At 43.3% G+C, this 12,570-nt stretch overlaps 1 protein-coding gene across 1 annotated transcript; it reads left to right on the plus strand.

The window, feature by feature from the left end:
• Positions 1 to 232: 232 nt before the first annotated feature.
• On the plus strand, positions 233 to 12,119 carry oplah (5-oxoprolinase, ATP-hydrolysing). The gene is made up of 28 exons (XM_026363925.1): positions 233 to 388; positions 1,088 to 1,289; positions 1,727 to 1,918; positions 2,165 to 2,279; positions 2,551 to 2,674; positions 2,793 to 2,988; positions 3,129 to 3,294; positions 3,518 to 3,656; positions 3,814 to 3,881; positions 4,173 to 4,354; positions 4,442 to 4,573; positions 4,698 to 4,810; positions 5,058 to 5,228; positions 5,407 to 5,544; positions 5,707 to 5,845; positions 6,039 to 6,151; positions 6,269 to 6,420; positions 6,532 to 6,692; positions 6,781 to 6,882; positions 6,970 to 7,144; positions 7,718 to 7,902; positions 7,988 to 8,134; positions 8,272 to 8,406; positions 8,612 to 8,761; positions 8,926 to 9,083; positions 9,758 to 9,918; positions 10,027 to 10,124; positions 10,290 to 12,119. Exons 2-28 carry the CDS (start codon positions 1,119 to 1,121, stop codon positions 10,437 to 10,439), a joined length of 3,933 nt encoding a protein of 1,310 aa, XP_026219710.1. The 5' UTR covers positions 233 to 388; positions 1,088 to 1,118; the 3' UTR covers positions 10,440 to 12,119.
• Positions 12,120 to 12,570: the final 451 nt, after the last annotated feature.

Consider the following 12,570-nt stretch of genomic DNA (forward strand, 5'->3'; position numbering starts at 1 on the left):
TGTCTGAATCTTTTTCCAAAAGGTTGCCTGTTGCCCAAGTAGTGTGCAAGTTTGTGCAGATTTCTTTAGTGTGTTTTAAAAACAGGACTCAATTCTATACAAATTAAAAACCATGACTAAACAATCATAATTGTAAAAATATAAAATGTAAATAAGTGACGTAACTGTTTCATTGAATTCGTTTTCTGACGTATCAGGGCAGGGGGCGGGGTTTAACTCAGCTAGCCCCGCCTCCATGCTAGTCTGCACACATCAACATCTCCGGTGCTGATCGGCTCCTTCAACGTGGCTCCTTTTGTCGAAACCAGACCAGAGAAGGGTCCAGAGAGAGGGCAGCGTCTGACACTTACACGGTTATCAAAGATTAACACATCGCAAGTGCGGACAGGTGAGTAAAAGATGGAGGTACGATCACTGTCTGCCTGGTTTAGCTTTGGCGGCGATTTCCACGAGCACACAGAAGCTGGACCTCGTTTAGAGCCTTTACATATGAATTTAGAGCTCATTTTGATTGCTCTGTGTTGATGCAACTTTCTCGTTTCTCCTGTTATCTCTTTGGAAAGGCTCAGAGGAAAATTCCTGCAGAATCCGTAGCGACTTTATGCTGTCTGTCTGTCTGTCTGTCTGTCTGTCCTGCAGGGCTCCTCTGGGACAGCTTGTCACCTGATCCTTTTAGCGTAGGCACAGCATCTATAAACAGATTGTCTATGAAGTAAAAGAAAAGGCAGAATGTCTATTGTCATTGTCACACAGTGTTTGTGGAACTAAAACTGGATTGGGTGTGTGTGTGTGTGTGTGTGTGTGTGTGTGTGTGTGTGTGTGTGTGTGTGTGTGTGTGTGTGTGTGTGTGTGTGTGTGTGTGTGTGATGCAACCTGAGGGAGAAAATGAATGAATGTAAATCGAGGGCTGGTTTTGGTTGGTTAGACATGCAGGCAGGGATAGAGAGCTGCCAAAGGCTTTGACATGCAAAGTTGTTGCTTCACTTTTGTGAATGAAAAGAGTTGCACTCCTGATCATGTGTATGTTTTTGCAGAGTGGATGCAGACAGTCTTTAACTTTCTCTTACTGTGCCTATTATGAATCCAGTCACTCAGACTCAGGAGCAGCTCTTCTCATTATGGCTGACACTAAGAGGAAATTCAACTTTGCCATTGACCGGGGTGGCACCTTCACCGACGTGTTTGCCCAGCTGCCTGATGGTCGAGAGAGGGTCTTGAAGCTTTTGTCCTGGGACCCCCAGAACTACAAAGATGCTCCCACTGAGGGGATCCGCAGAGTCCTCGAAGAGGTAAACTGACATCATAGATCAATGCATGTATCGGTACACCTTTAAAAAAAAATATTAGGAAAGAGCGCTTTTACACATACAAAGACTTGTGGAGTTAAAGGTCACATGGAGGTTACGAATCTCATGTCATGGCTGCCTGAAGTCTTAAGTTATGCAGGTTGTTACTGGAAAGCTGCAACACAGGTTGTTCAAAACATGCTGGGTTCAGACTGAAGAATGGTAGTAAATCATAAACTTTAACGCTAGTTATTGTTTCAAAAGAAAGGAATCTGACTGAGTGCAAGGGTTAGGGCAATCAATCAGAGCAGGAAAGAGAAATTCACAGCTTATGACATCATATTATGTAATGTCATGTCATGTATATTTCCACACACTAATTGTTTTACTAGTCCATGTGATGTATGTACAGACAGTACTCAAATGTATATAACTGACAGGAAACGGGGCAGGCGTTTCCTCGGGACCAGCCTGTAGACACCTCTCTGATTGGCTGGATCAGAATGGGCACAACCGTGGCAACCAACGCTTTGCTAGAGAGGCAAGGAGAGAGGACTGCACTGCTGGTCACCAAAGGCTTTAAGGACTTGCTGCACATCGGCACACAAGCTAGACCAAAGCTGTTTGATTTGGTTTGTAATGATTGCTTCCTTAACTCACGTATACATACGCACGTGCTCATGCTCAGTTTTAAAAGGTGAAACTGAAATGTTTGCATAACTGAAAAGACCAAATTAACAGATTAATCACTGTACCTAAAACAAAATGGTATAATTTCGTGCTAAAGTCCTGGAGTTGATTATTGGATTATGCTCTTCTACAGAGCATGTTGGTGTTCCTACACCAGTGTTGAAGTCACGTTCTTGTTCTGTTAACAGGAGGTGGCTGTGCCTGAAGTGCTGTATGAGGAGGTAATAGAGGTGGACGAGCGAGTCGTTCTCATGCAAGATGACTGTCAGCTGCCCAGGAAAGATCCCAAACATATAGTCACAGGTGTGAAACAAAGTCTGGTAATCTAAAAGTGTACTGCTCTAGTTCTCCTCAGATTTTATTTAGTCTCAGTATTAAAATGTTAAAAACTAAATAAAACATTGTTGAGAAGAAACATTATTAGTGTTGCTACACCGAGGTCAGGTCTTGTTTTGATTGGCCATCGTAAGTTCAGTTTGCTGGCACACATGGTTAGCTGCTCTCCATGAAAGCATTCCCTGAATGCCTTACACAATTTGAAATAATCCTGATAATCTCTGTGAGCGTTTCTCAGGCAGCACTGGGGATTCTCTGGAGGTATGGAGGGAGCTGAATCTGGAGAGCGTGGAGAAAGACCTGCGAGGGGTTCTGTCCCGCGGGATCACCAGTCTGGCTGTGCTTCTGCTGCACTCGTACACGTCAGTAGTACAGCTTGTTTGTGTACTTTTAGGCATGGAGGCACATTCACGCCTTTACTTATCTCATTGCCCTTCACAAGCAGCTTTCTTATACTAACTTTAACTCTGAACTTTTTAGATGGTCTAATCATGAGCAAGCAGTGGGCACCCTGGCTCGTCGTCTGGGCTTCACCCAAGTATCTCTGTCCAGCGAGGTCATGCCCATGGTGCGAGCGGTGCCTCGGGGCTACACAGTCTGTGCAGACGCCTACCTCACACCCAAAATCCATCAGTATTTAAAGGGCTTCACCTCTGGCTTTAAGGATTGCCTTAAGGTGTGTTGTGTGTGTTTTTTCTTCTTCTTCTTTTTTGTATTAATCCCAAATGCCACATTTTCTTTAGTCAAAAGAATTTTCCAGTAGCAGGGTATCAAAGTAAGACCCTGTTACGTTTTCCTTTTTCTCCCCTTCTTCAGGATGTGGACGTCCTGTTCATGCAGTCAGATGGAGGTCTCACTCCCATGGAGCAGTTCTGTGGCTCACGAGCAGTTCTCTCCGGCCCAGCAGGAGGAGTGGTGGGATATGCCATCACCTCTTACAGCCAGATGGAACAGAAACCTGTGATTGGCTTTGACATGGGCGGTGAGTAGGAGGATTGTTGAGGCAGTGAACAAAGCATGGAGACAACTTCCTGCTATTGTCTTTTAGTATTTTGTTGCATAAATGAATGTGCATCTGAATTGTCTTTTTATTGTTTTATTTAACTTGTTCAAACTCAAATACACCAAAATATGCAGTTCTCTGCAATGGGGTTCAAATTTGACATTGATATCTTGGGAAATGCTGAGCACAGTTTGTCCCCCAGGAACGTCAACCGATGTGAGCCGATACGCGGGGCAGTATGAACATGTGTTTGAGGCTACCACAGCTGGAGTCACCCTGCAGGCACCTCAGCTGGACATCAACACTGTTGCTGCAGGAGGCGGGTCAAGGCTCTTTTTCAGGTCAGTGAAAAGTGTTTATCTAGCTGTTAAATTGTCTTCAGATTTCAGAGAACTGTCGTCTGTATATCCAACCCAATTTGCTGCTTATATTTTTCTTCATGCGGCATGACCTCTGTCCCTCCTCTGTAATTGTCCTTTTCCTTTCCTCACCTTTTAGATCAGGGATGTTTGTGGTTGGACCAGAGTCTGCAGGTGCACATCCAGGACCAGCCTGCTACAGAAAAGGTAACAGAAGGCTTGGTTTCTTCCAACAGTCCTGAACCTTTCCCTTTTTATGCAATTTATTTTATCGTTTCAGTCCACAGTCTGGTAAATGGTTAGTTGGCTTCATTTCATAAAGCATGATCTCAGGTGTTTGCCAGTGTTTTAGTTCCTGGCAGAATTGCATGAAATATGTTACAAGACTGAAACACCTAGTACAAAAATATGTGACACATTAGCATCTTTAAACATGTGTTCCTAGATGTGTGTGAGTTTGGTAAAACATAATACTGATTCACTGTGGGATCTTCCTAGGTGGCCCTCTGACTGTAACTGATGCTAACTTAGCCCTGGGTCGCCTCCTCCCTTCTTTCTTCCCAAAGATCTTTGGGCCTGGGGAGGATGAACCCCTATGTTTGGAGGAGACCATGAAGCACTTCCATCATCTCACCCAGGAGATCAATCTGTTCTTGTCTTCTAACCACTCACAGACAGCAGTAATATTATAAGTATTGAGTAGGTCATTTTCTTGATACGTCTAAGAGAGTGTAATGAAAAGTAATATTTAATGTTTCCATTTGAAGGCAAATGGGGCCAACCACTCACAGAACGGCGTGCCAAACAGCCGATCAGAGATGAGCGTGGAAGAGGTTGCCATGGGTTTCATTCGAGTGGCTAATGAGGCCATGTGCCGGCCAATCAGAGCTCTGACACAGGTGTGATTTTGGTGAAACGGTACCATTAAAGTTTGTCATCATTTTCTTATCATCTGCGTTCATACTTTTTACACTCACATGTCTCTGTGTCTGGATCTCTCCCCCATTTCTTTCACCCTCATAGGCTAAGGGCCATGATACATCTCACCATGTCTTAGCATGCTTTGGCGGTGCAGGTGGCCAACATGCCTGTGCTATTGCCCGTACCCTGGGGATGAAGACTGTCTTTGTACATAAGTAAGGTTAATAGGTTTTATTTTACTGTGTGTGAGAAAGAGAGTTTACAGGTAAAATATAGCATGTTACTGAAAAAGCTACAACATAGAGAGCAGAGAGTGTTTTATTGGGTAAATAACTTGATTGTTGTCTGCTTTACTGACACAAGCCGGCCCTTTTTTAGTCCTAATCAGTCCACCACCAATCGCGAGAGTTTTATCTATATATTGTGTACAGTATGTTTAGCAGTAATGTGTGTGTTTCACAGGTACAGCGGGGTGCTGTCAGCTTACGGTCTCGCTCTCGCTGATGTTGTGGAGGAGGTGCAGGAGCCGTGTTCACTGCAGTATGAGCAGCGCTGTTTCACAGAGCTCGACCGCAGGATTGAGCAGCTCTCAAAACGCTGCAACGAGACGCTCCGTGCGCGTGGCTTCGCCAGGTCAGCACTGTCAACCACAGCAAATCGTGTCACTCTGTGCTGCCTTTTCACTGTAATGGGAACTGCTGATACTCACTAAAAGCATGAATTTGAACAAATATTGTTATATTATTTGTGGTAAGAACACAGCACTAAGCACAACAGGCTAAAGTACTTTGACTTTACTTGTCCTCTTCAGCAGTCAGATAACCACTGAGGTTTTCCTCCACATGCGTTACAAGGGAACTGACTGTGCTCTCATGGTTAATGCTGTTGATCACGTCAGCAAAGCCCAGTCCTGTCGAGCTGGAGACTTCCACAGCGCCTTCACCAAACGGTTAGTTCAGTAGGAGCACTTAGGAGTGCCTTATGTTTACATAGCATAAGCAAACACATCAGTTACTGTGTCCTTTTTCCATAGGAGATAAGCTGGGAGCAAACATTTATTTATATTGGTGGCATATTTTTTTATTGTTCTGACTGTTTTTTATTCTTCTAGTTACCTGAAGGAGTTTGGATTCACCATTGAAGACAGGCCCATAATGGTTGATGACATCAGAATTAGGGGTTGTGGGAAATCTGGTATCAAATCAGTGTATAAAACAAACGAGCAACGTGGACAAGGCAAACCAGTCATGGTACATGGAGCTACCTGCAGAACATGGACACTGCTGGACACATGAACACACTCATTATTCTAGCATTGATCAGGAGTATAAGCAAATATCCTGTCCTATCCTTAAAACTGAAATTTATTTTTTAAATTCAACAATGTATTGTGAGTCATGGCAAAGAAGATCTTGTGTGTCTGAACAGTTTTTTTCTCTGTAGGTAACCAAGTGCTACTTTGAGGATGGATACCTGGACACGAGTGTGTATCTATGGGAGGAACTGCAAAGTGGTCACAGCATCCAGGGCCCAGCAATCATCATTGACAAGAACAGGCAGGCATTTTCAGCTTTCTACTATTGATCATTTTCTGAATAATGAATCTAGTTGTTTTTCCATTTTAGCATCTGCTAAGACTGATTTTAACATTTTTCTGCTCTGTCTTGGATCAGTACCGTCCTTGTAGAGCCGTGCTGTGAGGCCCATCTGACAGAAGGGGGCGATATTTGCATGACTGTCGGCTCTGACCCTCACTGTGTCCTTGGCACTGAGCTCAATGCTGTGCAGCTCTCCATCTTCTCCCACCGCTTCATGAGCATAGCAGGTACAACTTTAGAGAAAAGTGGATGAAAATGTGGAGAGAAGCAAAATGAGACATTCATCATTAATCTCATATTAATTTGCCTAAGTGTGTTCTGTCTTTCATGTTCTACAGAGCAGATGGGCAGAGTACTCCAGAGAACCTCCATCTCCACCAACATCAAGGAGCGCCTCGACTTCTCCTGTGCTGTGTTTGGACCAGATGGCGGTCTGGTGTCCAACGCACCTCACATCCCTGTCCACCTGGGAGCCATGCAAGAGACAGTCCAGTACCAAGTAAGGGATGTGTTGCATCTGAGAGCATTAGTGCTGCTAGGGTAAAACTGTCCATTCAGACAAAGTAAAATTAATTTTCTCTCTTCAGATCGGATCACTGGGGAACAAACTAAAAGAAGGGGATGTGATTCTAAGTAATCATCCTTGTGCTGGGGGCAGTCACCTCCCGGACCTCACTGTCATCACACCGGTTAGTTTTTACTTCTCATTGTGATTCTTGCTCCTTTTCATACCTCTGCTATGTTTTTATCACGACCATCTCTCTAACTTACCACAGGTGTTCAGAAAAGGGGTGAGTGGTCCGGTATTCTTTGTAGCCAGCAGAGGGCATCATGCTGACATTGGTGGCATCACTCCAGGGTCCATGCCCCCCCACTCCACCAGTCTTCAGGAGGAGGGGGCTGTCTTCACTTCCTTTAAGCTAGTCACTGGCGGGATCTTCCAGGAAGAAGGTAACAGGGAAGGAGATTAAGTAAAATAAAGGAGGAAGCAGTCCCTATAGTCAACAAGCCAAAATAAAGAATCCTTACATCATATTTTTCAAATCAACATACAGACACGAAGTCACCAGTATACATACCATACTATTGACCTTGCATATCAGAGCCAAGCACTTTTTAATAACCAATATATAACATTACTACCGTGACAAGAAAAGTATGTGACACCTTTGGAATTACCTGTTGTTGTGTAATGGCCATAAAATGTGAGCTCATCTACATCTTCACCATCAAGTCGTAGGTATTATAAAAACAACGTACTTAAGCTAAGAGCACACAAACTACTAGAATCTGTTAAGTCTTTAGTAAGCAGAACAAACACTGACAGTGCTGGTGGAAAAGGTAACCAAAGCCTTGGATTCAACAATTGCTTAAACCTCCTTTGGCTTAAACTTTGCTGCTTCACCCAGTTTCTACTGAGCTTCAACATCACTTTTATTTGCTCCTCCCATCGTGCTTTTCTTTTTGCCCCTCTTGTCCCTCGTTGGATTACTCCCTTGCCTTTTCCCTCTGTGTCCATATCAGCTTTAACTGAGGCGCTGATGGCTCCAGCCCAGTACCCAGGCAGCTCTGGGACTCGTAATCTCCATGACAACCTGTCAGACCTACGGGCTCAGGTGGCAGCCAATCAGAGAGGCAGCCAGCTGGTGGAGGAGTTAATTGACAGCTATGGACTGGCTGTGGTCCAGGCCTACATGGGATACATTCAGGTAACTGTGGCTGTAGTGCAGTAAAAGATTAATAAAACTATTTTATTTCTTAAAACACAACATGTGTGTGATCTGTGTGTTTCAGAGTAATGCAGAGCTGGCAGTAAGGGACATGCTGAGAGACTTTGCACATCGTCGACAGCAACAGACTGGCTCCTTAGACGTGGAGTCAGAGGATTTCATGGATGACGGCACGCCAATCAGACTGCGGGTCCAGATCAATGAAAAAGAAGTAAGCAGGAAGAATCTCCTCTCAATAAGTCAAACTTCTTTCGTTGTGCAGCTTGAAGACTCGGGATAGAGAAACTGCAGAGCTTGAATCAAAAAATTTGAATTTGCAGTAAAATATGAAAACCTCTGTTACCACAGGGCAGCGCAGTGTTTGACTTTACAGGAACGGGAACAGAGGTGTGGGGGAACTGCAATGCTCCACGGGCAATCACACTATCGGCTCTTATCTATTGCCTGCGGTGCATGGTGGGACAGGACATCCCCCTCAATCAGGTAAAAATGTTTAGAAGTTAGCGCTCATTAATATCACAAACAAATGTAAAAATGTTTATCTCTAAGAACTCCTGAGCTTAAATAAGCAGGGGTTGTTGAGACAGTGTGGGTTAAAAATCAGAACATGTTTTTAAAACCTGCACGGGAACGAACCACTGTCTTTATAGAATCAGTCTCTGAATCTGTTTCCCTCCTTCATATCCAGGGTTGTCTCACACCAATCAAGGTCATCATCCCCCCTGGCTCAATCCTTCAACCTTCCCCAAATGCTGCTGTAGTCGGAGGAAATGTGCTCACTTCCCAGAGAGTGGTTGACGTCATCTTTAGGGCATTTGAGGTGTGCGCCGCTTCACAGGTGAGAACAGCTGGATTTGTCCGTTTAAAAACTATGTTACTACTTTTGCCGCGTGTATTTATTTAGATATGTGATTGAGCACAACATACTTCTGGGAGATTATTCTATATCCTGTATCACCCAGTTGAAATCTCCTTATTTACTGGAATATTTCTCGCCATCAGGGCTGCATGAACAACATTTCATTTGGAAATGAGAGGATTGGTTACTATGAAACAGTGGCTGGTGGTTCTGGGGCGGGACCAGGCTGGAAAGGGAGGAGCGGAGTCCACAGTCACATGACCAACACCCGCATCACTGACCCAGAGATCCTGGAAAAGAGGTGGGATATGTACGGAGCCCCCTGAGGGTCATGGTGGTGATTGAGTTACTAGAGTTACCTCGCAACACTTTTGCGTTCTGTCTGATCCGTGATGAAAGGTTGACCTGTATTTTGATAGTGGCCTGTGTCATGCAGTAGACCTCCCCCAGCTGTGTCTGCTCAGCAGCAAGTGTAGCATCCCAACTAGATGAATACAGATAGAGGTAACAGAGCTAGCCAGCATTATTAGGTGTAATTAGACTATAACTGTCGGCTGCAGAGGATTGAAAGAGCAGTAAGCAATAACTCCATCATGTAACATGTCATCTTTGTGCCGGAATAAAAAATAAAATAAAAGTCCTGCAACCGACAGAATACATTCACTGTAGCTGCTGGTCCTCTGCTGAGTGATTCTTATCATGAGCTAAATGTGTGCTGTGTTCACAAGTGAGCGTGAACCCCCGCGCTCTGTGGCTACAACAAGCAGGAGTTTACTGCATGACACTGGCTACTCTGAGAATAGAGGTCAGCCTTTGAATATGGATCAGAGGGAACACAAATGTTTTGCCAAACAGTGCAAAAGTAGCTCACCACAATGAGAGCCCTAAGGGGACGTTGTACATTTGAATTCAAGTTGCATATAAACAACATTTAAAATTTATTCTGCATGTTGTTGATGTCCTTCTGGTATCCAGGTATCCAGTGATTTTAGAGCAGTTCTCTCTGCGGCCCGGCTCAGGAGGTGCAGGAAAATACTGCGGTGGAGATGGCGTGATCAGGAAACTTTTGTTCAGGAACAAGGTGGTTCTGTCTGTACTGACTGAGAGACGATCCACCCGCCCCTATGGCCTCCATGGTAAACTCTTCCCTGCATTCAGTTCTTTTTCTTCACCAAATTATTGACGGGTTTTTACCTCTTTCTTGTTCTGTTTATTGAGTCTTCTGTCCTCTTGCCATTGATCAGGGGGTGAGGATGGTGCTGCTGGGCTGAACCTGCTCCACAAAGCAGACGGCAGACTTCTCAGCCTAGGAGCTAAAACCAGTGTCAGCCTCCAGCCTGGGGTAAGACAGCAATGTGATGAGAAAGAAGGAAGGGTTGCTTTAGTTAAGGCCAAGCAGTGGGAAAGTAATTAAATACACACTGGTTAATCCCTTACGTATTTATAGTTTTGATGAGGTCACTGTTGTTATCAGCTAAATCCTACTTTTGTGTGTCTCCCCCAACAGGACATGTTCTGTCTCTACACCCCAGGAGGTGGAGGATATGGAAGAGAAGAAGCAAACGCAAAACCTCAGACCAAGCGCAGGCGCTTAAACGAGACGTTCTCTGAGAGAGGAAGCGTCTTTGACTACAGAATGGCACAAGAAGGAGTGTGAGAAGAAATGAGAGAGGAAAGAAAAGCTGCGGGTAGTAGGGGAACTGGAGCCGAGTGAGCGATGGGGGCCAACAGAGTGAGACTGAGATTTTTCAAAATGAGTGACTGAAAGAAAGGCACAAATTTAATAAGCCATAGGTTATTTTTTAAATCCATGACAAAATAAACACCCATATTTAATCAGTAGTAGCTTTTATAACACTACTTCCACTACTACTACTACCACTACCAATAATAATAATAGCAATAATAATAACAATAATAACAACAACAATAATAATAATAATATTAAAATAATAGACCTTTCCAAAAAGGATTAAATATGTTGGACAACCTTGTTTCTAAATTGTGTCCATGATTTGTGCAGGCATAACAGATTCCAGGGTCACCAGGATAGGTGGGGTTAAGCTAAGTGGGAAAAACAGTCTTACTTCTAAATACTGTAGGTCGAAACATTTCCAGCAACGGTCGTAATCATAGTCAACAGCACTAGAACAAAACATACCTCAGTAATTCATAGATAGTAAAAGGGTGAGAATCGTCTACTGAAATGCTTTTATATCCATTTCAGTCTAACTGTATAAGATAAAGCAACTGCCTATGTGTTTTAACCTGAACCAACCACCCATCTAAACAGCACAACTTTATAATGACTTCAAGACAAATAAACATATGTCTCTCAAAGAAACGAGTTTCACTTCATACTTACCCCTGCTAAACACTACTAGGTGTAAGGCAGAGGGCATCTAGTGAGTGTGTAGGAATTGTCTGTATACGACCACATGCAGAATTAAACAGTGCAGCAGTTGTGACTTTTCTTGTGACTCTGTCTCAATTCAACACTGTTGTTGCTTTTAAGATTCAGGATTCAAAAAACGTTATTAATCCTAGAGGGATCTATATTGATGCTGATTTAAATATATTTCTCCATCTTTTATACAACTAATAAATGAAGCTGGTCAGCAAGTGCTTTAAAGTTTCTACAAAAACACATCTATCTCACATATGACTTGAAACAGTTAAGACACACAAAACCCGCCCAGGCCCACAGCGACCCCCAGTCGCATATAAATTCATGAGGGAGTGTTGAGATACAACCCAGAATGGGTGGGTGTGTTTGTATTTGGGGGAAGGGGACAAAGTAGTGTCCCCTCCTCCTATCTCTGGGTCAGGAATGATCAGGGAGCAGAGGAGGCAGGACGGCGAGGGAGTGCAGGCATGCGTAGGTAGCTGATAAAGAGATAGTGGTCACAGCAGTGGAAGCAGCAGGAGGCTGACAGCTCCTGGACTGTTGATGTAAATCAGCTGTCTGTGTGGGTGCTGGATACTAATGCGCATGCCAAGGACAGAACAAAGATAGTTTCCCCGTTTATGGATCACAATTCCTGTAGTAAAACAATCTATCTCACGGAGAGGTTTAGAAACGTACCCCCTGCTGCTGTCGCCTGGAATGATCTCTCCCTCTCTTCATTTTATCAGCAGGCTCATCTGGAGCTTGAGGATTGCTGCTTCCAGGATGGCAGAGTATGACAACCTGTGTAAAAAAAAACAAAAACAAGTATAAATCAAGAGTCCATAAGCATGAAATACAACATCAACACAAAAAATCTGAAAACCTATGTTATTACTCTGAAATATAAGATCTCATACAACATAATACATGTTAACTACACACAAAAAAATATTTTAATTATTGTATAATGAAATTATATAAGTAGTATTTTTCTGGCTTTTACAATAATTTCTTTACATTCCTTCACTCAAAGATAATAAATGAGATTATTCAGGAGTTTATATATTAATAGTAAATTTCTCACTCATTTACTTTGTTAAAACTTTTCAATTACAGCCACGTTCTTACAGTTCTTAACGATGTTGCTTATTCAACTCTCCCTCTAGTTTTTAGCTGCTATGAGAATTTAGAGTTCTGTCTTTATGCCACCCTGACTACAAAGTGAATTTCCTTCATGTAGAATAGTCTTGTGAAAATGGTCACGTCTTACCACCACAAACTAGCTTTAAAGATACAGGTTAAGTAAAACATTCAGGACCAAACAAACGAACATGATTTAAACCGTGGACCAGTTCTATACACATGTGGCGTCACAGTAAAGAGCTTGAAAACAATTGTA

The sequence above is a fragment of the Anabas testudineus genome, chromosome 2, assembly GCF_900324465.2.
Source record: "Anabas testudineus chromosome 2, fAnaTes1.2, whole genome shotgun sequence".
NCBI classification, from domain to species: Eukaryota; Metazoa; Chordata; class Actinopteri; order Anabantiformes; family Anabantidae; genus Anabas; species Anabas testudineus.